Source organism: Dendrobates tinctorius, unplaced genomic scaffold (genome assembly GCF_039654945.1).
Source record: "Dendrobates tinctorius isolate UK_male_01 unplaced genomic scaffold, ASM3965494v1 ptg000063l, whole genome shotgun sequence".
NCBI classification, from domain to species: domain Eukaryota; kingdom Metazoa; phylum Chordata; class Amphibia; order Anura; family Dendrobatidae; genus Dendrobates; species Dendrobates tinctorius.
In genome coordinates this window covers 3,396,047-3,423,849 of record NW_027361731.1, presented here as the reverse complement: position 1 = coordinate 3,423,849, position 27,803 = coordinate 3,396,047, and the positions used below count along the sequence as shown (strand labels likewise).

General features: G+C 46.1%; 1 protein-coding gene across 1 annotated transcript in view; it reads right to left on the bottom strand.

Annotated features, from left to right (window-relative positions):
- The window catches only part of LOC141094179 (uncharacterized), a 287,422-nt gene that overhangs the window by 109,297 nt on the left and 150,322 nt on the right, over positions 1 to 27,803 (bottom strand). Inside the window, 2 exon segments of the mRNA XM_073579939.1 lie at positions 17,019 to 17,153; positions 18,247 to 19,807. Coding sequence (XP_073436040.1) covers positions 17,019 to 17,153; positions 18,247 to 19,807 — 1,696 coding nt within the window.

The following is a 27,803-nucleotide window of genomic DNA, read 5'->3' as shown; positions in this document are numbered from 1 at the left end:
GGTGAGATGGTGGTACTGTGGGAACATTATACTGTGTGTGGTGGGATGGTGGTACTGTGGGAATATTATACTGTGTGGGGGGATGGTGGTGCTGTGGGAACATTATACTGTGTGTGGTGGGATGGTGGTACTGTGGAACATTATACTGTGTGTGGGGGATGGTGATCCTGTGGGAACATTATACTGTGTGGGGGGATGGTGGTGCTGTGGGAACATTATAATGTGTGTGGTGAGATGGTGGTACTGTGGGAACATTATACTGTGTGTGGTGGGATGGTGATACTGGGGGAACATTATACTGTGTGTGGTGGGATGGTGGCACTGTGGGAACATTATACTGTGTGTGGTGGGATGGTGGTACTGTGTGAACATTATACTGTGTGTGGGGGATGGTGGTACTGTGGGAACATTATACTATGTGTGGGGGGATGGTGGTACTGTGGGAACATTATACTGTGTGGGGGGATGGTGGTGCTGTCGGAACACTATACTGTGTGTGGGGGGATGGTGGTGCTGTGGGAACATTATACTGTGTGTGGTGGGATGGTGGTACTGTGGGAACATTATACTGTGTGTGGGGGGATGGTGGTACTGTGGGAACATTATACTGTGTGGGGGGATGGTGGTACTGTGGGAACATTATACTGTGTGGGGGGATGGTGGTACTGTGGGAACATTATACTGTGTGTGGGGGGATGGTTTTACTGTGGGAACATTATACTGTGTGTGGTGGGATGGTGGTACTGTGGGAACATTATACTGTGTGGGGGGATGGTGGTACTGTGGGAACATTATACTGTGTGTGGGGGGATGGTGGTGCTGTCGGAACATTATATGGCGTGAGGGGCATCATACATACTCCATAATGGGCATAACAGGGCCTTAACACTGTGTCGTATGAATCTATTACCGGAAACAGAAGAAAAACGTTATGATTCTTATAAAGTGGCAACAAGAACACCAAGAGTCAGTGTTGAAGGGGTTAATGTCCCCCGCACCCAGTAATAGGGAATCTCCAGCACCTACCTCCACCCGCACTCGAATATATGGCCGCTCTCTCTGTGCGCACAGGACCTGTGATGAGGTCACAGGAGGGGAGGAGTCAGGGGGTCACATGATCAGGGCCCTCAGTGTGTGCAGGACTCTGCTGTGCTGGTTGTCATGGTGCTGGATGAGGGGAAGTTTATGTGTGGGGTCAGGAGGGGTTTACAGTGTGGACGAGGTGTACGGAGCGGAGCTGTATGTGCATACGTCCCAACCCTCCCGATTCTCGCTGGATAGTCCCGATTTGGGGGCCGTATCCCGCCATCCCGGCCGGGAAGCTATTCATCCCACGATATGGGCATAGCTCCCAAGTGTCCCGGATTCCGCGGGACAGTCCCGTGTTTGCCCCTCCCACCCGATGTCCCGCGCCGATTACTATTTGTCCCGCACTGCACAGAGACAAGCCGCACGCCCCTCCCCATACTCGCCCTCCCAGAGACGCGGTGGAAGCCAGTCAGCCTGTAATGAACGCTAGGATGTAGTTGGTTCTCTGTGCACACAGGACCTGTGGTGAGGTCACAGGAGGGGAGGAGTCACATGATCATCATGTGACCCCCCCCGACTCCTCCCCTCCTGTGACCTCATCACAGGTCCTGTGCGCACAGAGAAGAGAAGTTCATTACAGCCTAGCGTTCATTGCAGGCGGGGCTGCGGTGATCAGGTGTCTCAATCCGTGTCTGCACCTTATTAGCACCTTGGCTGCACCTTATTAGCACCTTGGCTGCACCGTGTCTGCACCTTATTAGCACCTTGGCTGCACCGTGTCTGCCCCTTATTAGCACCTTGGCTGCACCGTGTCTGCACCTTATTAGCACCTTGGCTGCACCGTGTCTCCACCTTATTAGCACCTTGGCTGCACCGTGTCTGCACCTTATTAGCACCTTGGCTGCACTATATCTGCACCGTGTCTGCACCTTATTAGCACCTTGGCTGCACCGTGTCTCAGGGCAGGTGACAGCTATGAAGGCTGGGAGCACTGCAAATTTTCTAATTCCTTCATTTGTTGATCAAATCCTATGTGATTTTTAGCAGAGCGCAGTGATGCTGGGATTTTTTGAATGAAGCCACAGTGATCTTTACAAGCGTGCAATGGATGTTATGGGGGCAGTGATTTTCTTTTGAGAGTTTTATGAGAGCGCAGTGATCCTGAGCTGAGACATCTGTGTGATCAGTTATCTTCCTGAGAGCGAAGGGATTTCTATGAGAGTGCAGTGATGTCTGTGAGAGCGCAGTGATGTCTGTGAGAGCGCAGTGATGTCTGTGAGAGCGCAGTGATGTCTATGAGAGCGCAGTGATGTCTATGAGAGTGCAGTGATTTATATATTGGAGCGCAGTGATGTCTGTGAGTGCAGTGATGTCTGAGAGCGCAGTGATGTCTATGAGAGTGCAGTGATATCTATGAGAGTGCAGTGATATCTATGAGAGCGCAGTGATTTATATATTGGAGCGCAGTGATGTCTATAAGAGCGCAGTGATATGTATGAGAGCGCAGTGATGTCTGAGAGCGCAGTGATGTCTGAGAGCGCAGTGATGTCTGAGAGTGCAGTGATGTCTCTGAGAGCGCAGTGATGTCTCTCGAGAGCGCAGTGATGTCTATGAGAGCGCAGTGATGTCTGTGAGAGCGCAGTGATGTCTATGAGAGTGCAGTGATTTATATTGGAGCACAGTGATGTCTATAAGAGTGCAGTGATATGTATGAGAGCAAAGCCATGTCGAGAGCGCAGTGATGTCTATGAGAGCGCAGCGATGTCTATGAGAGCGCAGCGATGTCTATGAGAGCGCAGCGATGTCTATGAGAACGCTGTGATGTCTATGAGAGTGCAGTGATTTATATATTAGAGCGCAAAGCACACCGCCAGGGCAACGAAGGAGTGGCTTCGTAAGAAGCATTTCAAGGTCCTGGAGTGGCCTAGCCAGTCTCCAGATCTCAACCCTATAGAAAACCTTTGGAGGGAGTTGAAAGTCCGTGTTGCCAAGCGAAAAACCAAAAACATCACTGCTCTAGAGGAGATCTGCATGGAGGAATGGGCCAACATACCAACAACAGTGTGTGGCAACCTTGTGAAGACTTACAGAAAACGTTTGACCTCTGTCATTGCCAACAAAGGATATATCACAAAGTATTGAGATGAAATTTTGTTTCTGACCAAATACTTATTTTCTACCATAATATGCAAATAAAATGAAAAAAAAAACAGACAATGTGATTTTCTGGATTTTTTTTTCTCAGTTTGTCTCCCATAGTTGAGGTCTACCTATGATGTAAATTACAGACGCCTCTCATCTTTTTAAGTGGTGGAACTTGCACTATTGCTGACTGACTAAATACTTTTTTGCCCCACTGTATATTGGAGCGCAGTGATGTCTATAAGAGTGCAGTGATATGTATGAGAGCAAAGCCATGTCGAGAGCGCAGTGATGTCTATGAGAGCGCAGCGATGTCTATGAGAGCGCTGTGATGTCTATGAGAGTGCAGTGATTTATATATTAGAGCGCAGTGATGTCTATAAGAGCACAGTGATATGTGTGCAGGACTCTGCTGTGCTGGTTGTTATGGTGCTGGATGAGTGAAGTTTATGTGTGGCGTCAGGAGGGGTTTACAGGGAGGATGTAGCAGAGCTGTGTGTGTATGGAGCAGAGCAATGTGTGTACGGAGCAGAGCCACGTGTGTACGGAGCGGAGCCGCGTGTGTTCGAGGTGTACAGAGCAGAGCCGTGTGTGTTCGAGGTGTACGGAACGGAGCCATGTGTGTACAAAGTGTGCTGAGCCAAGCCGTGTGTGTACGGGGTGTACCGAGTGGATCCGCGTGTGTATGGAGCGGAGCCGTGTGTACGGGTCGTACGGAGCAGAGCCACGTGTGTGCGGGGCGTACAAAATGGAACCCTGTGTGTACGAAGTGTACAGAGCTGAGCCGGGTGTGTACGGGGTGTACAGAGTGGAGCCGCGTGTGTAAAGAGTGGAACCGCTTGTGTACGAGGTGTATGGAGCAAAGCTGCATGTGTACAAGGTTTACGGAGTGGGGCCATGTGTGTACAAGGTGTACAGAGCGTGGCCGCATGTGTACAAGGTTTACGGAGCAGAGCCGCATGTGTACGAGGTTTACGTAGTGGAGCCATGTGTGTACTCAGTGGAGCCGTGTGTGCGTGAGGTGTACGGAGCGGAGTCGTGAGTGTCTCTCTCTGTTCTCCCTTTCTCTCTCTGTTCTTTCTATCTCTCGCTCTCTGTTCTTTCTTTCCCGTCTTTCTTTCTCTCTCTGTGTTCGTTCTCTCTGTTCTTTCTTTCTCTTTTCTTTCTTTCGCTTTCTCTCTGTTCTTTCCCCTCTTTCTTTCTCTCTCTGTCCTTTCTTTCCCCTTTTTCTTTCTCTCTCTAATCTTTCTCTCTTTCTTTCTCTGTTCTCTCTTTCTCTCTGTTCTTTTTCTCTCTGTGTTCTTTTCCCCTCTTTCTTTTTTTCTCTCTCTCTGTTGTTATTTTCTGTCCCCTCATTCTTTCTCTCTATTCTTTCGTTCTTTCTCCCTATCTCTGTTCTTTCTTTCCCCGTCTTTTTTTCTCTCTCTAATCTTTCTTTCTCTCTTATCTTAATTTTTCTCTCTGTTCTTTCTTTCTCTCACTCTGTTCTTCCTTTCTGTGTTCTTTCTTTCTCTCTCTCTGTTCTCTTTCTTTCTCTCTGTTCTTTTTCTCTCTGTGTTCTTTTCCCCTCTTTCTTTTTTTCTCTCTCTCTGTTGTTATTTTCTGTCCCCTCATTCTTTCTCTCTATTCTTTCGTTCTTTCTCCCTATCTCTGTTCTTTCTTTCCCCGTCTTTTTTTCTCTCTCTAATCTTTCTTTCTCTCTTATCTTAATTTTTCTCTCTGTTCTTTCTTTCTCTCACTCTGTTCTTCCTTTCTGTGTTCTTTCTTTCTCTCTCTCTGTTCTCTTTCTTTCTCTCTGGTCTTTTTTTCCCCCTCTTTCTTTATCTTTCTCTCTGTTCTTTCTTTCTCTCTCTGTTCTCTTTCTTTCCCCTCTTTCTTTCTCTCTCTGTTCTTTCTTTCTTTCTCTCTCTGTTCTTTTTTCTGTCCCCTCTTTCTTTCTCTCTCTTTTCTTTCCCCTCTTACTTTCTCTGTTCTCGCTTTCTTTCCCCTCTTTCTTTCTCTCTGTTCTTTTTTTCCCCTCTTTCTCTCTCTCTGTTCTTTCTTTTCCTCAGTAGCAGTCAGTGTGCCAACAGTACCAGCCACTGTGCCCATAATGCCAGCCACGGTACCCATAATGCTAGCCACTGTGCCCTCGGTACGTCAGTGTGATCAGCAGTGCTAAATGGGTGCGGTTGGGGCGTGGATATGGGCGTGACTACTAAAATGGTTGTGGCTAGGGGCGTGGCCTAAGATTTGCCGCGGCGCGTCGCAGCCTTTGTCCCTCTTTACCTTCTTCAAAAGTTGGGAGGTATGTATGTGTACGAGGTGTACAGAGCGGAGCAGTGTGTGTACGAGGTGTACGGAGCGGAGCTGTGTGCGTACGAGGTGTACGGAGCGGAGCTGCATGTGTACGAGATGTACGGAGCGGAGTCGTGTGTGTGTAGAAGGTGTACGGAGCAGAGCTGTGTGTAGGAGGTGTATGGAGTGGAGCCGCATGTGTACGACGTGTACGGAGAAGAGCTGCATGTGTTTGAGGTGTACGGAGCGGAGCCGCGTGTGTACGAGGTGTACAGAGCGGAGCCGCATGTGTACAGAGCGGAGCTGCTTGTGGACGAGGTGTACGGAGAGGAGCCGCATGTGGACGAGGTGTACAGAGCGGAGCCAAGTGTGGACAAGGTGTACGGAGCGGAGCCAAGTGTGGATGAGGTGTATGAAGCAGAGCTGTGTGTGTACGAGGTGTGTTATGAATGGGTCACCGAGGAGGAAAACAAGACCAAGCCAAGTCACAGAAAACCAGAGAGGTTGGTAACTACGCGGATTTCAGACCCTTTATCCTAACCACACAACTAACAGCAGCCGTGGAGCATACCTTCGATGATTCCAGACGCCTCGTCACAGCCGGAGGACTAAATAAGCCTGAAGCAAGAAAAGGTGAAATCTAAAACTGCCCCAGAGCAGACCCCAAAGGCATAGACTGCCCCCACACATATATTGACAGTGAGACAAGTTGAAAACACAAACACAGGTAGGAAAATAGGCTGAGCAAACGATGGGGCCCACACTAGATAGAAAGGACAGGTGTCACTTGGACCCGTCCTGTGCGACGCGACCAGCAGGCCGGTAACTAGAACAACAGGACGCGGCACGTGATACTGTCCTGTGTGTCACGGCTCGCAGGCCGGTAACTAAAACAACAAGACAAAGGGAAGGGAAACAGTTACAACGGTGGGCCCTGCGATAGGGAAAGGGGACGTGGAGACCTCCTGCACTCCCCTGAGTCAGTGTCCCTAACGTTCCCTATGCCGGTTCCGCACCAGGCGCCGATCAGGAACCTGTCGCCCTAGCACATCCTACACCTATCCCTTGCTAGAGAGCTTGGTGGCGCAGGCACTGGCCCCACCGCTGTACTAATACACACTAAGGAAAAACACAAACAGGGAAACACCACTTAGCTTTACTCTGTTGCACTTGCTCCTGGCAACAGAGTCCACCACCAGAATGCAGCTCTCCTGAGTCACTGCCACCAAGCTCTGTCAGAGCTACAAGCAAATCCCCTATGACTCCTTTCATACCAGGCTAAGACAGTGCTGCAAAGAACGCTCTCCAGCTCCTTCCTCCACCAAGGATGGTTGAAATGAACACTATCACCAACACTGATTGCAACACCTGTGACTCTTTTATAGCAGAGCCAGCAATCACACCTGCATTATAATCATGTGCAATTAACTAAAGAAACTAGAGTGCAATGACGCTCACCACCACCGGGGGCAAACTTAGAAAAAACGACACCACAGTGCAATAATCCTAATGGCCACCGGGGGCAAAAACCAACCTTAAGCACAGCGTAGGGAAAAAAAAGGTTACCTGTGCTTTTTATATGTCCTGATCCAGCATGGATAATGACAACAGGAAAGGAAAGATACTGTCTGCAATCACGCCAAAAAACCCTGGAAAAATGTCCAACACTTCTGATAGCAAAAAATACCCTGAAGTCACTAGACTTCTCCCACTATCTCAGCACTCTGGCATATTCTGAGAACAGAGCAAAAAGAGGCCAATCTAATAAGGGACAAAAAGCAAACTGGCACATACAGTGACATAAAAGTGGAAATTCAGCACAGCCCCAGTCGGGGCTGGCTGACCACACAAAAAACTGAATAGACCAAACCATTTCAAATGTGATCATTAGCAAAGACAACTTAGCTTGAGATGGCAGGAACTGAGCTGGAAACTAAGACCTCAGGAGGCAGGAAAAAATCACCAGCATGGGAATAGGGAGTCGGCTGTCTTAAATCCAGTCTGAGACTCCAGATGACCACTTCTCTTCCTCATTATCAGGTGGCAGGTCTCTGTTAATTAGATCAGCTTCACTACCTCCTGCCACCACCAGAGGGAGCCCGGAAAGAGAACTCACAACTCCTCTGTCAGCACAACCAGCTCCCTCACCAGAAATCAGAGGCAGACCAGAAAATGAGTTCACAACAGTACCCCCTTGAGGAGGGGTCACCGAACCCTCATCCACGCCACCAGGCCGATCAGGATGGGCTCGGTGAAAAGCACAAACCAATCTATTGGCATGAATGTCAGAGGCAGAGACCCAAGAATTATCCTCCTGGCCATAACCCTTCCATTTGACCAAATACTGGAGTCTCCGTCTAACCAAACGAGAATCCAATATTTTCTCAACCTCATATTCCACATTGCCTTCAACCAATACAGGGTCAGGAGGCGCCGCCTCAGGAACTAGTGGCTCAACAAACCTCTTCAACAGAGATTTGTGAAATACATTATGGGTCTTAAACGTAACTGGAAGAGCCAATCGAAAAGAAACAGGATTAAGAATCTCCAAGATCTTATAAGGTCCAATAAATCTTGGCTTGAACTTTGGAGATGCAACCTTCATAGAGATATTCTGTTAGGGCTGGCGGAACGCACCAAATAATAAAGATGGTAATAAGGTGCGTTCGCAGCCCGGGGTCCACCGTGCAGGGGTGGTAACCTGCTGCTCAGTAATAGCGGATGCTATATGGCGGTATACTATGAAAACACACACGGGTTATCGTCACCCGGTGTGTACGGGGGCAGACTGTTGCTTCACAGAGCCGCACTACCGCCGAACATAAACGCCGGAGCCTGTTTGTGCTCACAGAGCTCGGCTAAAAGAGCGCACAGTGTACGGCCACAGAACGCTACCCCAAGGACACGGGGTTAGGGTCCCTCTAGGCCCACTGAGCGCATGGCGTCACTGCCACGAGCACCGCTAAAGACGTTGGCAGTGGAGTGTGGGGCACGTGCACTGAGGCGTGCTGGATCACTGGTGAGGACCAATGTCTGACTCAAACCCTGAGCTACCTAAGCCTGGGCGCTAGCAGGCTAGGCTGCACAACACATGCGTACCAAGGGTAGGGGTTTCATAATGAGTCAGTCACCAGATACATTCATACGTGCATACATCTCTCACACCTTATAGTCTGTAAATACAGTCTATCTAAGCGCATGGGCGAGCGGCCATGCAAACCTTTTATAGCCACGGGCGTCCTGGACCTTCCTGGCTTCTAGGATGGGCCAATCCGAACCTGAGCAGGAACTGAGCATGTGACCCTCGATCTCCAATGGGAGATCACTCCACGGGCATGCTCAGTGGCCCGACATGAGGACTTAGTCCCTGGAGAATCTCGCTGCTGAGCAGCATGCACTGTCATAGCTGTGCCAGAGGTGGCAGCAGCAAGCAAACCTACAGAGTTGGTGTGGACAGAGTACCGGAACCGACGAATCTGCTGAGCAGGCTTCAGTGCGGCTGAAGAAGAATGGGAGACCGCTGGGTGCAAGGCTCTGGATTCCTGCTGTGCAGTGGCATGAACCCGACGCCTAACATTACCCCCACTCCTAGGGCCCCCTCCCCTCTGAGCCTCGCTACGCTCAAACGCCGCAATGAGGAGCAGAGCGTGGATGTTCTCCACTGGCTCCCAGGTCCGAGCCTCTGGACCATGACCCTTCCAATCCACCAAATAAAACTTTTTGCCCCGCATCACCTTGCATCCCACAATGGCATTGACCTCAAACTCGTCCGAAGACAAGTCTGATGTCCCGGCAGATGATTCGGAGAACCGGGACAAATGAACAGGCTTAAGGAGGGACACGTGGAATGTATCAGAGATAGCCAAGTGTGGTGGAAGAGCCAGACGGTAGACCACAGAGCTGATCTGCTCAAGGACCTTGAAAGGACCAATGTAGCACGGTGCAAACTTAGCGGACTCTACCCGCAGCCTGATGTTTCGGGCGGAGAGCCACACCAAGTCGCCAGGGGCAAAAGTCGGAGCAGGGCGCCGGTGTGAGTCAGCGGAGATCCTCATTCTCTCCTTGGAAGCCCGGATAGCATCCTGGGTGCGATCCCAAATGTCACGTGCCTCCACCGCCCAGTCTGCCACCCTGGAGTCGGTGGATGACACGGGCATGGGCACAGGGACGCGCGGATGCTGACCATAATTTAGGAGGAATGGGGTCTGACCGGAGGAGTCGGCCACAGCATTGTTCAAAGCGAACTCTGCCCACGGCAGCAAGGATGCCCAGTCGTCCTGCCTGGCCGAGACAAAATGTTGAAGATATGTGATCAGGGTCTGGTTGGCTCTCTTTACCAACCCGTTCGTCTCAGGATGATAGGCCGAGGAGAGATTCAGCTCAATGCTGAGTAGGGAACAAAGCTCTCTCCAAAACCGGGACGCAAACTGAGGACCTCGGTCACTGATAATCTTGTCCGGCATGCAGTGCAGGCAGAAAACGTGCTTAATGAACAACACTGCCAGGCCCCGTGCAGAAGGTAACCGGGAGAGAGGTACCAAGTGCACCATCTTAGAGAAATGGTCGGTGACAACCCAAATGACCGTGCTGCCACTGGACTTGGGTAGCCCAACCACAAAGTCAATACCGACCATCTCCCAGGGCCTGTCTGCTATCGGCAGAGGAAAAAGAAGCCCAGCGGGCCGCTGCCGAGAGGACCTATTCTGGGCGCAAGAGACGCACGCCTGAATATAGTCCCCAACGTCACGGGCCATATGCGACCACCAGTATGTCCTCGCCAAAAGCTCAGAGGTCTGTTTTGTCCCAAAATGTCCATCCACCCTGGACGAGTGAGCCCAAGAGAGGACCTCCGGTCACAGACGGGCAGGGACAAATGTCTTGCCCGGAGGTACTGACTCAAGGGCAACCAGAGCCACAGTCCTCAGGCTCTCGGATGGGACGATCAGCCGAGGCTCCTCCTCCTCTTCCTCCGATGACATCACGGAGCGAGCGAGAGCATCGGCCCGGACGTTCTCCCCGGAGAGAAAATGGAGGGTGAAATGGTACCGGGAAAAGAACAAAGACCATCTGGCCTGGCGAGAGTTTAGCCGCTGGGCTGCTTGCAAATACACCAAGTTTTTGTGGTCGGTGAACACCTGGAAAGGGTGGCGAGCCCCCTCCAGGAGGTGTCTCCACTCCGAGAAGGCCAACTTCATCGCTAGCAACTCCCTGTCCCCAATGGAATAATTCCTCTCCGCCGGTGTGAAGGTCTTGGAGAAAATGAAGCATGGGTGCTTCCGACCTTGCGTGTCCTTCTGAAGCAGGACCGCCCCAGCACCGACGGAAGAGGCATCCACTTCCAGAATGAAGGGCTTATCTACATCGGGGCGATGTATAATGGGAGCGCTAGTGAAATGGGACTTATTGGAGGAGAAGGCCTTGGAGATCGGTTCCGACCACAACTTGGGATTTGCACCCTTCTTGGTGAGGGCTACCAAGGGTGCTACCAAAGTCGAGAAGTGGGGAATGAATTGGCGATAATAATTTATGAACCCCATAAAGCGCTGCACCGCTTTGAGAGAATGAGGTTCCTGCCAATCCATCACCGCCTGTAGCTTGGCAGGATCCATGGCCAATCCCCGGGCGGAGATGATATAGCCCAGGAAAGGCAAGGACTCCTGCTCAAACACACACTTCTCCAACTTGGCATAGAGGGAGTTTGCCCGCAGGCGATCGAAAACTTTGCAAACATCTCTCCGGTGGGAGTCAATATCTGGAGAGTAGATGAGAATATCATCCAGATAGACTACAATCGAGGTGGTAAGCATATCACAGAAGATATTGTTCACAAAGTCTTGGAAGACGGCCGGGGCATTACAGAGGCCGAAGGGCATCACCAGGTATTCATAGTGCCCATCTCTGGTGTTAAATGCCGTCTTCCATTCATCCCCATCACGGATGCGAATCAGGTTGTAAGCCCCCCGTGGATCAAGTTTGGAAAACACCCTTGCTCCCCGTAGCCTATCAAACAGTTCAGATATCAGGGGCAGAGGATACTTATTCTTAACGGTGATGGCGTTAAGACCCCTGTAATCAATGAAAGGACGTAGTTCCCCACTCTTCTTCTGGACGAAGAAGAATCCTGCCCCCTCTGGTGACACTGACTTCCTAATGAATCCTCTTGCCAGATTCTCCCTGATGTATTGAGACATAGCCTCTGTCTCCGCCTTGGGGTGATCCTCAACTCTGCGCTCTCTTTCAAGCCACATATCCAAGCCCTCGCCTCCTCCTGCCGCCTCAAACTCAAAAATATTTCCCGGATCCGCTCATTCCTCAACCACGAAACCACAAAAACACTAGTGCACGCTCTTATCATCTTCCGCCTCGACTACTGCAACCTCCTACTCTCTGGCCTCCCCTCTAGCACTCTAGCACCGCTCCAGTCCATCCTACACTCTGCTGCCCGACTAATCCACCTGTCTCCCCACTATTCCCCAGCCTCCCCCATATGCCAGGCCCTTCACTGGCTTCCTATTGCCCAGAGGATCCAATTCAAAACCCTAACCATGACAAACAAAGCCATCCACAACCTGTCTCCTCCATACATCTGTGACATGGTCTCTAGGTACCTACCCGCACGCAACCTTCGATCGTCCCAAGATCTCCTTCTCTACTCCCCCTTATCTCTTCTTCCCACAACCGCATACAAGACTTCTCCCGTGCTTCCCCCATACTCTGGAACTCCCTACTGCAACACGTCAGACTCTCACCATCAACGGAAACCTTCAAGAAGAACCTGAAGACCCACCTGTTCCGACAAGCCTACAGCCTGCAATGATCCTCGGTCTACTGAACCACCGCACGACCTGCTCTACCCTCTCCTACTGTATCCTCACCCATCCCTGTAGACTGTGAGCCCTCGTGGGCAGGGTCCTGTTATGAAAGAGTCACCGGAGGAGGAAAAAACAAAAATGCAAGCTAAGTCCAGAAAACCGGAAAGGTTGGTAGCTAGCGGATTGCAGACCCCTGATCCTATTCACAACAACTAACAGTAGCCGTGGGGGGGTTCCTACGGTGGTCCTAGACCCCTCGTCACAGCCGGAGAACTAAGTAAGCCTAAAGAAAGAAAGGGGAAATCTAAACTGCCCCAGAGCAGACCCCAAAGCAATAGACAGCCTCCAACATGTATTGACGGTGAAAACAGATGAAAACACAAACACAGACAGAAAGACAGGCTGAGCAAACGATGGGGCCCTCACTAACTAGGTAGGACAGGAAAGAAAAACAACTGTCTGCAATCACGCAAAAACCCTGCCAAAAATCATGTCCAACACGTCTGATAGAAAAGGCCCTGAAGTCACTAGACTTCAAAATCACTATATCAGCACTCAGGTATATTCTGAAAACAGAGCAAAGAGATCAACTGATCAGAGACAAAAATGGAGTTCAGTCAGTCCCAGCCAGGGCTGGCTGAACACAAACACTAAGTAAACCAGACAAAATCTCATGGAACAATAGCAGAGCAAAAACTTAGCTTTAGTAGACAGGACTAAACTGGAGGCCAGAGCTCAGAGCAGAGAGGATCACCAGCAACCCTACAGGGCGTCGGCGGCCTTATATCCACTCAGATTCCGGATGTCCAATCACACTCCACCTGTTAAGATAACAGGTTTTTCCCATCTAAATCAGTTTCACTACCTCCTTTCACCAGCAGAGGGAGTTCATCGGACATCAAAGGTGAAGGAGAAAATGAGCTCATAACAGTCCCCTCTACTTATGTACTTGTGTGTCCCTTGTCTTACACTTGTTTATTACTCTTGTATATATTACACTTGTCTATATTTCCCCTTTTCACATGTAAAGCGCCATGTGTTATGAGTTCGTTTTCCCCTTCACCATTGAGGTCTGATGAACTCCCTCTTCTGGTGAAGGAAGGTAGTGAGGCTGATTACAAAGCACCTGAGCAGAATGATGATGACTGGGTGACTGGGATCGCTGACTGGATATAAGACAGCCGACGCCCTTCTGCCTTGCGGGTGATTTCTCTGAGGGATTCTTGGAGATCAGTCTGATTCCTACTCCTCAAAAGCTAAGTTTTCTGCTCTACTTTTTGCATTTGTGTTTTGGTTTTGTTTTGCCTTGTTTGTCTGGATTTCTGCCTTTCCCTGCTGGGTGAGCTGAATTCCTTTTTGCTCTGTCTTCAGATAATACCAGAGTACTGATATAGTCTTTTTGAAGCCTAGCGTCTTCAGGGCTTTTTCCCTATCAGTCTGTTGGCTCTTGTTTTTGAGAGGGTTTTGGCGGATTGCAGACAGCAGCCTTCCTATTCTATCCTATTTAGTTAGCTTGGGCCCCATCTTTTGCTCAGCCTATCTTTCTGTCTGTGTGAGTGTTTTTCCATCTCGCTTCACCGTCATTATATGTTGGGGGCTGCCTATTGCTTTGGGGTCTGCTCTGGGGCAGTTTAGATTTCCCTTTTCTGTCTTTAGGCTATTTAGTTCTCCGGCTGTGATCGAGGGGTCTAGGGCACCGTAGGAACCCCCCACGGCTACTGCTAGTTGTTGTTGTTAGATTCAGGGGTCTGCAATCCGATAGTTGCCAACTTCTCTGGTCTTCTGTACTTAGCTAGTATTTCTGTTTTTGCCTCCTACGGTGACTCATTCATAACAGCCATGGAATAAATGGCGCTATATAAATGCATAATAATAATAATATCAGGAAATTGGCATAACAAAATATTCTGCATTTTAGATTTGCAAAAATAACAATGCTTCAAAGTACTGAAACTTTTATGCATTAATTATGTGTAGCAGTAAAAGGAAAACTTTTTGATGTCACAGAAACAAGAGGCAACTAAAACTTTTCATTAGAAACAAGAATTTAGATATTGTTACACGCGCTATTCACATCTATAGGACATCTAGGCAAAGGGATACATGTGCAAAGACAGATATATAAAAAAGCTGTACAAGATAAAGAAAAACACCCATGGTGGTGTATTACTAATGAGATTAAAATTAAAATGAAAAAACGTCTCTGCGCTATATACTGTGAACAAGTGCGGTATTTAGTCCTATACGATACCATCCACACTAATCCCCATCAATTGTGCAAATGCCTGCTTTTAAATTCAATGGTTAGTCTCGCATAGCAAATTGCAATAAAAAAGGATATATTCAAAACAACAAATGCATATAGTTAAACATCATACACCATGCAATGAAAAATTTGTAATTCAATAGCTGTAGTTGATAAAGTGAATACCACTGTAGGAAAGCACAGTTCGTTATTTACGAAGACCAATTGTTAATGGAGTTGTCCATATACAGTAATACGTTTTGTTGATTTTAGTTAAACCACCTTTGTAGTGAGTAGTGACAACTCTTTAATAGTCACAGTTCAATAATCGTGCACAGTTTTGATCTTCGTGTTGCCTTAGCCACAGGACAACAAAAATAAAGTAGCATTTAATCTTGTGTCAGTTCTATACAGCACGGACTATAAAGTCATGTGTCTGTTTCTTTACATTGATGCTTGCAAATACTGAAGAATGGTGTTAAACTTGTAACACAAGTAGGTATCCTTGTGGGAAATACTTTACATCTACATTTCCATTGGTATAGGGAAGATACTTGCACGAGTTGGTGGAAAGATGTCTCAAAAGTTCGCAGCAGCACACCTCAAAGCAGGGAGCCCCGGCCGGTGACTCACCAGATGTGGTTTGTGCCGCGTATAGGACTAGACAGCGTGTGACGTCACTCGTTGCTCGTGTACGGAGTCCCAAAGGTTCGTACTTTCCCTTTCGCTTTACGGAGATACTGCTGTCTCCTTCATCAGAGTGTATTGCCCACTGTTATGAATGAGTCACCGAGGAGGAAAAACAAAAAGCAAACTAAGCCCAGAAAACCGGAGGTTGGTAACTAGCGGATTGCAGACCCCTGATCCTATCCACACAACTAGCAGTAGCCGTGGAGCGTACCTACGATGGTCCTAGATGCCTCGTCACGGCCGGAGAACTAAATAAGCCTAAAGAAAGAAAAGGGAAAATCTAAACTGCCCCAGAGCAGACTCCAAAGCAATAGACAGCCCCCAACATATATTGTCGGTGAAACAAGATGAAAACACAAACACAGATAGAAAGACAGGTTGAGCAAACGATGGGGCCCACACTAACTAGAAAGGATGGGAAAGGAAAGCTGCTGTCTGCAATCACGCAAAAACCCTGCCAAAAAGATGTCCAAAACATCTAATAGTAAAAAGCCCTGAAGTCGCTAGACTTCAATTCCCTATATCAGCACTCAGGTATATTCTGAAGACAGAGCAAAAGTGATCAACTGATCAGGGACAAAAACAAACTGAAATAATAAGAGACAAAAATGGGAATTCAGCACAGCCCCAGCCGGGGCTGGCTGAACACAAAAACTAAGTGTTGTGAGCTCATCTGTTCATTCACCTTTTGTGTCCGAGGATCTCCCTCTTCTGGTGAAGGAAGGTAGTGAGGCTGATTTGGATGAAAGAAACCAAACACCTGATCTGGTGGATTGTGACTGGGTAACAGGAATTTCAGACTGGATATAAGGCAGCGGACGCCCTTCTGAGTTGCTGGTGATTTCTCTGCTGGATTCTTGGAGACCAGTCTGATTCCTGCTTCCCAAAGATAAGTTTTTGCTCTGCTATTGAACTTATTAGTTTTGGTTTTGTTTACCTTGTTTTTTTAGTTCAGCCATCCCCGGCCGGGGGTGTGCTGGATTCTTATTCCTTGATCAGTGTTCTCTTTTGCTCTGCTTTCAGAATATTCTGAGTGCTGATATAGGGTTTGAAGTCTAGTGACTTCAGGGTCCTTTTTGCTTATCAGTTGTGTTGGTTATATTTTTAGCAGGGTTTTCTCCTCGGATTGCAGACAGCAGCTTTTCTGTCCTGTCCTTTTTAGTTAGCTTGGGCCCCATCGTTTGCTCAACCTATCTTTCTATCTGTGTTAGTGTTTTCATCTTATTTCACCGTCATTATATGTTGGAGGCTGCCTATTGCTTTGGGGTCTGCTCTGGGGCAGTCAGTTTTTCCCTTTTCTCTCTTTAGGCTTATTTAGATCTCCGGCGGTGACGAGGTGTCTAGGATCACCGTAGGAACACTCCACGACTACTGCTAGTTGTGTGAGAGGATTAGGGGTCTGCAATCTGCTAGTTTCCAACATCTCTGATTTTCTGGGCTGAGCTTGTGTTTTGTTTTTTCCTCCTCGGTGACTCAATCATAACACTAAGTAAACCAGACAGAAACTCAAATGAACAATAGCAGAGCAAAAACTTAGCTTGAGAAGGCAGGAACCAAAATGGAAACCAGAAGCCCCAGGCAGAAGAAATCACCAGCAAGAAAATAGGGAGTCGGCTGCCTTAAATCCAATCAGAGACTCCTGATGTCCAATCGCAGTCCTCCTCCTCAGGTGGCAGGTCTTTGCCATTTAGATAAGCTTCATTACCTCTTGTCACCAACAGAGGGAGTCCAGATAGAGAACTCACGACCCCTCTGTCAGAACAGCCAGCTCCATCCCCCTCACCAGAAGCCAGAGGTAAACCAGAAAATGAGTTCACAACAGCCCACATTCTGAACATGAAAATGGCTTCTCCAATGTGTGAGATCTCTGATGTTTGATAAGACCCCTTTTATTTGTAAAACATTTCCCACATTCTGAACATGAAAAAGGCTTCTCCCCTGTGTGAGTTCTCTGATGTGTGTAAGAAGGGGCCAGGACGGTAGTCGTGGCCGAGGACACCAGGGCCTTGGTGTCCCGGCCTCTTCTCACAGAAAAATTGTCAGCTTCTACTGGCGTACCTGTTCAGGGTTCTGGTTTACCATCAGGAATTTCACTGCAGTGCGGCACAGCACCTGCACACTCAGCTTCTGTGCACAGGGTAGAAATAACAGACATAGATACTGGTTCAGATGCCAAACAAACGATTTTACTTTTTTCTTCATCGGTCCCAGACACATCAGTTACATTACAGTCCACACAGCATTCCTCCTCTACTTTTCCTTTCCTGCTTTCTTTGTCCTCACACACATTATGGAGTAGTAATCCCCTGGGTGGTACCACAGCATCACTCCTGTAGGACCTCAGGACATAGGGGATCCCATTCATCCGTTTTGCCCCAGATTTGCAAGCTTCAGCCCTATTTAAGATCTTTCACATGGTGAATATTCTGCATCCTTCACGACTTTTGGACCACGTATTCCTTCCCGTTCCTGCTGCTGTCATAAACTGCAATTTCTCAGGTGCTCTGGTTTATCCAGCACCCGTCTGACTGTGCTTTTCTTCTTCAAAACGTTGTGTAGCTGCTTTGGCGTCCTGGACTTAGAGCCCTTGTGGACACTTCGGGCGTCCTTGCCCTTCTGAACTGTTCCTATCTCCTACACTTGCTTAACCCATAGCTGCTCCTCCGACAGTTAACCCTATGTGAACTTTCTATAGCTATACCTAACAAGACCCATTAGTATACCCCCATCTAATGGACCACTACAGAACTACACTTACTCCTATCTAGGAACTCTATACTAATAGTGCCCTCCTCTAATGAACCCCAAGGATGCACAGCTTACCCTAATCTATACATTAATATGCAGAACATAATACAACGCAATATATTACAATCTTAAAAGCATGGTAACACATATATACAGTAATGTGGCAGTACCAATGAGTCATGCGGTAATACACGTACTCGTGTAGCAGTACCATTAGCATTGTACACATCAAATAATAACATATATACATAGAACTTCTTAAAGGGGTGATCGCACGGGGACATCCTACTTCACCCCCTACATGTGTAACGAGATGATTTATTTGCAAAACATTTCCCACATTCTGAACATGAAAATTGCTTCTCCCTTGTGTGAGTTCTCTCATGTTTAACAAGAGTTGCTTTCTCTGTATAACATTTCCCACATTATGAACAGGAAAATGGCTTCTCCCCTGTGTGATATCTCTGGTGTTTAACAAGATGTGATTTCTGATTAAAACATTTCCCACATTCTGAACATGAAAAAGGCTTCTCCCCTGTGTGAGTTCTCTGATGTGTAACAAGAGATGATTTATTTGTAAAACATTTCCCACAGTCTGAACATGAAAATGGCTTCTCCCCTGTGTGAGTTCTCTGATGTTTAACAAGAGATGATTTATTTGTAAAACATTTCCCACAGTCTGAACATGAAAATGGCTTCTCCCCTGTGTGAGTTCTCTGATGTTTGATAAGACCCATTTTACTTGTAAAACATTTAACACATTCTGAACAGGAAAATGGCTTCTCCCCTGTATGAGTTCTCTGATGTCTAACAAGAGTTGCTTTCTCTGTAAAACATTTCCCACATTCTGAACAGGAAAATGGCTTCTCCCCTGTGTGAGTTCTTTGGTGTATAATAACATTAGATTGTATTGTAAAACATTTCCCACATACTGAACATAAAAATGGCTTCTCCCCTGTGTGAGTTCTCTGATGTTTAACAAAAGCTGATTTCTGGTTAAAACATTTTCCACATTCTGAACATGAAAATGGCTTCTCCCCTGTGTGAGTTCTCTGATGTTTAACAAAAGCTGATTTCTGGTTAAAACATTTTCCACATTCTGAACATGAAAATGGCTTCTCCCCTGTGTGAGTTCTCTGATGTGTAACAAGAGTTGCTTTCTCTGTAAACCTTTTCCCACATTCTGAACAGGAAAATGGCTTTGTCCCTGTGTGAGTTCTCTGATGTTTGACAATACCCATTTTATTTGTAAAACATTTCCCACATTCTGAACAGAAAAATGGCTTCTCCCCTGTGTGAGTTCTCTGATGTGTAACAAGAGTTGATTTATTTGTAAAACATTTTCCACATTCTGAACATGAAAATGGCTTCTCCCCTGTGTGAGTTCTCCAATGTCTAACTAGAGTTGATTTCTGTGTAAAACATTTTCCACATTCTGAACATCTAAAAGGCTTCTTCCCTGTGTGAATTCTCTGGTGTCTAACAAGTTGTGATTTATGGATAAAACATTTTTCACACATGGAACAAGAAAATATTTTCTCTGCTGTGTGATTTTCTTTATGTTTAAGAAAAGACTTTTCAAGTGGAAAACTATTTCCATATTCTGAACATGAAAATGGCTTTTTTGCTTTAGGAGCAATTTGTTTTTTAACACTTATATTGTTACTTTGATTTTCCTTAGTAGTTGGTAATGAATCAGAAGACAGGACCTGTTTCATAGAATCAGATGACAGATCTTTGCTCTGAAGGGATGATGGTATATCTGGAGTATTCACTTCAATTGTATCCTGTGTGATATTAAGATCATCTAATTTAAAATCTGAAGATATCAACTGTCCCTCTGATCCCCCGGTACAGTCATCTGCTAAGATAAAAAACAATTATTATTTTTGAATAAAATATCCTTGAATTTAATATTTTTCTACTTAAAATGTCTGTACAAATGGAAATTTATGTAAAAATATTGAATTATTCACCAGGACAATGACAGTTCACAGTCTAATAAACCTCATAGGATGAACTAGTGGATCATGGTGTTCAACTCTTAAACGCTAATTGGCTTGTGATAGCATACCAAAGGGGCTGTCAGTAGACAAATGCCTATCTGGAGAAACAGGTGATAAAGTCACCCTGACTGAATGGGATGCTATGTTTAAAACCTTTTTTTTGTCAGTGAGAAGAGGAAAAAACAATTGATGGATAGTAAGAATAAGATATCTACAGTATATGGCAAATTAAGACCATATAAAAATCATCCCGAAAATATGAATCTATCCAGAAATATTAGAAAAAGAATACAAAGCATGGAAAACGAAGTTGTCCAAAAAAAACACATCAGAAATTGGACGGGATGTAATACTAGAATGTTGGAGGACCGATACAGTTTTTGAAACCTTAGATGAAATTGAAGTCAGTCCGTCTGCTACTGCGATATCAGAGGAAATGTTCTCTATCCACTTAACATCAGACGTTGAGAATACACCATCTCAATTTCCACTCTCCCAGGAACATAGTTCTATCAATACAGAATTGGATACTCCCCTATCCACCCACATGAGAACCTGTCATCATCAAATTCCCCTTGGTATAAAGGTTTGAAGAATCAGACATGTCATTTTGGGCCCTAGAATAAAAGTTTGCTACCATTGGAGGCAAAATGCATTTTTCGCTTTAATACGAGAAGCCCTACGGGTATAAACGAAGGCTTTACATGTACTGCCTTCCTTTGAAAATATAAGGACCTTCTTTGAGTATATACGTCCCTTGCAGATTAAGTGCACCCTGTAAAGGGGAAAAGCACTGTCACCTTCATGAATTGAAGTGGATGAAAATCATTAATATTTAAATAGTAAAGGAAATTGATATTTGGCCTGAGTCCCAGTAAAAGATCTCACCACATGAAGCTAATGACCACCTCTTACAGGATGGCCAGACATATATAATATAAGAGCCTCCCAGTTTAAATAATACTGAGGAGTAAAATCCTTTCCATAAGGTCCTACCGGTAACCTTCTCTAAACCACATATAATGCAGAACATCGCACATTCTAGGAGTATAGACTGTGCCCCCATGAGGCACAGTAGGATTCTATGTAAATATCTAAGATTATTATCTTACTCTTTTCTTGTTCCATATAAGTAAAGGCACCGTCACACATAACGATGCACCAGCGATCCCAACAACGATACGACCTTGTCAGGATCGCTGGTGAGCTGCCAAACAGGCAGATTTCACCAGCGCTGGTATCCAAGGTAAATATCGGGTAACTAAGCGCACGTGTTATTTAGTTACCCGCTGTGTACCTTGGATACCTGCGTGCTCGTGTTGGACGCTGGTATCCAAGGTAAATATCGGGTAACTAAGTGCGCGGCACTTAGTTACCCACTGTGTACCTTGGATACCAGCTCCCAGCGCGAGCACGCAGGTATCCAAGGTACACCTCGGGTAACTAAATGACACGTGCGCTTAGTTACCCGATATTTACCTTGGATACGAGCTCCCAGCTTCTGCTTACAGTGCTGGGAGCTCGCTGATCGTTGCTCTCCCACTGCCACATGCAGCGATGCGTGCTGGCCAGCGGGAGACTAACGATCAAAAAATGGCCCAGGACATTCCTGCATGATCAGCAATACCAGACGGGGGGGCGGTCGCTGATGCGTGTCATACACAGCGAGATCACTGGCAAGATCGCTGATGTGTCACAAAATCAGCGATCTCGCTAGCGATCTCGCTTGTGTGTGACGGGGCCTTAAAGGGAATCTGTCACCCCTTTTTTGAGCTATCCTATAATGATATCATTCAATTGTGTGTCACATAAGGATGCTCTTAGTACTTTTGCTTCCCCCTGACCCCGCACCTTTCATGCCTAAATACCTTTTTTATATCGGTTCAGATGTATGTAAACTGCCACGGTCCGGTCAGCTGGGCGGGGCTTATTCAACTGCTCCCCCCTCCGTGTCTTGCTCTACACAAGAAGAAATGCGTAGACCAATCTGCATGGAAAAATGCGCAGCAGAATCCGCAACGTGTGCACACACCCTCATGTGCACCATTTTGGGGTATTTTGCTGGGACTGTTCTATGTGTTATTTGCCTGTTTTCTGGTTCAATAATGTGTTGTCACACGGTTTTATTGTCACCATGTGTTGTCTGAGTAGCGTTATACCCATGGTGAAAGGAGAGCAGGCCTTCGGTGGGTACGATTCCTAGTCCATGTGGTTGCCAAGTAGCACAGTAGCAGCAGCCGGCTTCCTGCAGCTGCTAGGTGATCACGTGTGACCGCTATTAAAAAGAGAATGAATATTCACTGTTCTGCGCTCCTATGGGGGTGGATAGCAGTGAATATTCATTTCCTTTAGTAGCAGTCACAGGTGAATGCTCAGCAGCTGCAGGAAGGCGACGACTATGGCTAACACTGTGCCCGCTATTAAAGATCATTGAATATTCACTGCTGCTCACGCCCATAGTCCCGGCAAGGGGAACAGTGAGTATTCTGGCAGCTGTCCTCGGCTTGTAAGCAGCGTATGACGTCACTGCTATGCACTGCTTAAAAGCATAAATAAGCTGCTGGCATTGGAACAGGATGCTGCGAGGGAGTGCAGGGAAGGTAAGTATTATGGCTTATGTTTTTTAGATATTTTTCTGATGGGGCCATGCATACCAGGATGGGGATGGGGGGGCCCTGCATACCAGAATGGGGATGGGACCATGCATATCAGGACAAAGATGGGTGCTTGTATACTAGGATAGGGATGAGGGGGCCATGCATGCCAGGATAGGGATGATGAGGCCTTGCATAGAAGGATAGGGATGAGGAGGCCATGCATACCAGGATAGGGTTGAGGAGGCATGCAAACCAGGATAGGGTTGAGGGGACCATGCATAAGAGGATAGGGATGAGGGAGCCATGCATACCAGGCAGGGTAGGGATGAGGAGGATCTGCATGCTAGGGTAGGGATGAGGGGGCCATGGATACCAAGATGGGGATGAGGGGGCCATGCATTCTAGGATAGGGGATGAGGGGCCATGCATACCAGGATGAGGATGAGGGGGCCATGCATACCAGGATGGGGATGAGGAAGGTTCTGCATGCTATGGTAGGGATGAGGGGGCCATGGATACCAAGATGGGGATGAGGGGGCCATGCATTCTAGGATAGGGGATGAGGGGGCCATGCATACCAGGATGGGGATGAGGGGACCATGCATATCTGGATTGGGAAGATATATATACCAGGATAAGGGATATTAGTACAGAATTGACCACATACTTTGCTTCAATTTTTTTTCTAATTTCCTCCTCTAAAACCTGCTTCTTATGGTCCAGCGTGTCTTACAGTCCGAAAAATACAGTATAAGGTAATGAAAAATTATCCAAAATGTGCCTTCAAGCTAAAAATAAAGGTTTTAATTAATAGAGGATTACAATCAGTTATTTTGAATAAAGAAGAAGTTGCATTTAATAATATTCAACATCCTAGGATAGCAATATTCTACCACCTCCCTAAGATACACAAAACTCTTTTTAACCCCTAAGGCTGTGTTCACACACAGCATTTTTTAGCGGTATTTTTAGCGGTTTTGCCAATAAAACCGCTATAAAACCGCTAAAAATAAGCTTCCCATTAATTTCTATGCATTTTGCACTTTTTGTGCATATTGATGCGTTTTTTACCGCGAAAAAAACCCATCGCGGTAAAACACGCAGCATGCTCATTACTTTCGTGGATTTTTCCGCGTTTCTGGCTAGTTCAATGCGTTTTGAAAACGCGCCGGAAAAAAACGCATCAAAAACGACGAAAACGCGCGGAAAACACGAAGACAAAAAAGGTGTGGTTTCTGGGAAGGGAGTCAGGTTTTTGAGCAGAAATTTTCTGCTACGTGTGCACTTAGCCTAAGTGACAGAGCCAATTTGGTAATTAATGACCAAGCCAATTTTTACAATTCTGGCCACTGCCACTTTATGAGGTTATAGCTCTGCAACACTTCAACGGAACCCACTGATTCTGGCAATGTTTTTTTCAGGACGTACTGTTGTTCATGTTAGTGGTAAAATTTATTTGATGTGACTTGCGTTTATTTATGGAAAAAATAGAAATTTGGCAAATATTTTGCAATTTTCAAAATTTTAATTTTTGTGCCCTTAAATCAGAGAGTCACATCGCACAAAATAGTTAATAAATAACATTTCCCACATGTCTACTTTACATCAGCACAATTTTGGCAACATAATTATTCTTTGTTAGAACGTTATAAGGGTTAAAATTTGACCAGAGATTTCTTAATTTTCCAGCAAAATTTACAAAACCATTTTTTTAGGGACCACCTCACATTTGAAGTGAGTTTGGGGGGTCTATATGACAGAAGATACCCAAAAATGACCCCATTCTAAAAACCACCCCTCAAGATGCACAAAACCACATTCAAGAAGTTTATTAACCCTTCAGGTGCTTTACGAAAACTAAAGCAATGTGGAAGGAAAAAATTAAAGTTTTTACTTTTTTTCACAATAAATTTACTTTGGAACCAAACTTTTTTATTTTTTACAAGGGTATCAGGACAAAATGGACCACAAAATGTGTTGTGCAATTTCTCCTGAGTACGCCGATACCCCATATGTGGGGGAAAACCACTGGTTGTGCGCATGGCAGGGCACAGAATGGAGGGAGCACCGTTTGACTTTTTGAATGCAAAATTGGCTGTAATCAATGGCTGGTGCCATGTAGCGTTTGGAGACCCCTACCTAAACAGTGGAAACCCTCCAATTATAACATTAACCCTAACACAGCCCTAACCCCAGCCATAACCACAAGACACCCCTATCCTTAATCCCAACCCTAACAACACCACAACCCTAACCCCAGCCCCAACCCTAACACTGGCTCTAACCCTAGTCCCAACCCTAACCAAACCCTAGCTCTAACCCTAACCCCAGCCCTAACCCTAGCACATCCCTGACCCTAGCGCCAACCCTAACCCCAACCATAACCCTAACCCTAGCCCAACCCTAACCCTAGCTGTAACAGCAACCATAACCCTAATGGAAAAATGGAAAAAAAATACATTATTTTTATTTTATTATTTTTACCTAACTAACGGGGTAAATAAAGGGGGGGGTTGATTTACTATTTTTTAATTTTGATCACAGTGATATGGTCTATCACAGTGATCAAAATAAACCAATAGGAGAAATTTCCTATTGTTGCCGGGTGCTGGCCGGCAGATCTTGGCGGGTGCACTACGCATGTGCATGCAATTTTATTCCCGAAAGAAGACGCCGAGGGCTGGAGGACACAGTCGGAGGGATCGGGGGACATCGCAGGTACAGGGGGGATCGGGGGAACTCCATTTCTCTCTCATCAGATGTGCTAGATCATATCAGAGGAGAGAGAAATAAATGGGAAATCTGACTATTTTTGGGGCATTGCCATGGATCACAACACTGGAATCATGTTCTCCGGGGTTTCAGGTACCCCCGGTAGCCGAGACATCACAAATTTTCTGATGCTGGGGGTGCTATAACCTTCTCAGCGCCACTAAAAAGTAGTGCTGAGGAATAAGTACCCTTAACGGGCGCCCTTAAAAGGCGTATTGGCGGTGATTAAGGGGTTAACCCATCAGCGTGACCAATAATATCTGAGATATAGTGTCTTACATCAAATGTATCCACATAGGTTAGTTACGCCACCCTGTACGTGGGTAGCTGGGAAGAGGAAGCCATCTACCCGGGTGACGTGCTGCCCCAGGACCTGGTCCTCTGGCCATAATTTATAGATGATATTTTATTTATATGGTCCGGAGGTCAGGACCTGTTTTTACAATCTAACTGAAATCAATAAAAATGAATTTTAACTGAATTTTACCTCCATAATCAGCACAAAAAACGTGATATTTTAGATCTTAATATATATGTGGAAAATGGACATATCTGCAACCACACATATACTAAGCCTACTCATACAAACAGCTACATTTCTATCAATAGTCGCCATCTAACGGCTTCTCAAAGTTCCAAAAAGCCAGTACGTAAGGCTATACCCAACCTGTAGTAATATGCATGATTTTGGTACTAAAGAGCAAGATTTAACTAAGAAATTTAAGATTTAAGCCATTTTCCCTGCAGAACCCTGAAGGACCCCATGGCCATCTTGTGGCCAGGGGTCTCCTTGGAGACCATCAGGACAACGTGATCGCATAGCGTTGTCCTCATGGAAGCACGTAGGGAGCCCCTGCCTGCACGATGCTCATCTATGCCCCTGTCACTAATGAGAGCGGCATCAGATGGGTTAAATGCCCGCGATCAGAGTGTCAGCTCTGAAACAGAGCTGATGCCAGCACCCAATCGCCGCTGCGCTAAGCGTGAGGCCTCACGATCGGTGCGACATACATGGACAGCTGTTTGCTGGAACGCAGCTCCCGCAGAGCAGTACATGTACGGCACATCGGGAAGGGGTTAATAAGACAAAAACAAAGGTCGTTCAAAATCATAAAAGCTGAGAATACTTAAATAGCACTTTCAGGAGTATAAAGATCTAAATGAGAAATATAAAAAAGATATCAAGAGAGCAAAGTTATCTACGGAGAAACAAGTCGCCAACGACATTAAAACAAAGCCCAAATATTTTTATAAATACATCCATGCCAAGAAGAAAAAAACAGATGGTTTTCGACCCTTTAAAAGATGACAAGATAATTATGGAGGACAAAGAAAAGGCTGAGATATTAACCCTCCGTCAGGCGCAATAGATCTGACAGGCACACAGTAATTAGTTTCACTTCTCTCTCCTTGCCCACTTATCAGAAAACCCCACCCCTCCTAGTTATCTCCTGACTCTACAGGCTCTGTGAAACCTGATATCACAGTGACTCAGCAGACCTTCTAGTGAGCAGATATCAACACTTTGGCTTCTCAGGCACATTGCGCCTGATTTCAACACAAATTGAAAGGTTAGTATTTTCTTTTTTTATTCATCACGATTGTGTATTTAGCTTGTTTTATGAAGGACTAATGCTAAGTTAGTGTACATAAGTACTGTTTTCTTAGACAAAAGGAGGGTGGCTTCTAAGGCACATTGCGCCCTAACACATACTCTTTCTCTCTTGCTTCAGATTTTCTGCTGCAATGGCCAGAAAACAGTATGATTCATCTAAACCCCTTCATTTAGAAGAAATGAAGATTTTTTTGTTAGAAGATGATGAGGAAGAACCAGCAGTAACTGAGGATTTAGAGGAATCTAGTGACATTTCATCTGAAGATGAGGTAGCAGAATGTAACACTGATTCTGGAACAGAGCAGGATGGTGATGACACTGATACAGAGGAAACAGACACAGATCTAGCTTATTATTTGGGCAAAGATAAAAATACAAAGTGGAACAAAAAGGCACCCAAGAACAAACAGCGCAGAGAATCCCACAATATTATTACACACCTTCCTGGAGTTATTGGAAGTGCTAGAAAAGCTAAAACTGCAGTGGAATGTTGGAGTAATCTAATTACAGATAGCATGTTGGAAACTATTGTTCGGTTCACTAACCAGTATATTGACACAATCAAAGAGCAATTCTCCAGAGAGAGGGACATCAAAAACACTGATGTGATTGAACTCAAGGCATTTATTGGCTTGTTATACCTAGCTGGTGCTTTCAGAGCAAATAGGCAAAGTTTGGAGGAGCTGTGGGGGACAGACGGTGATGGCATCGAAAAATTCAGCCTTGTGATGAATCTGAAACGATTCAAAGTCCTGATCCGTTGCCTCCGTTTCGATGATCGAAGTACCCGGACAGAACGAAAAGGTTATGACCGGCTTGCACCAATTCGGGACATATTTCAACAATTTATTATGAATTGTCAAAAAAGCT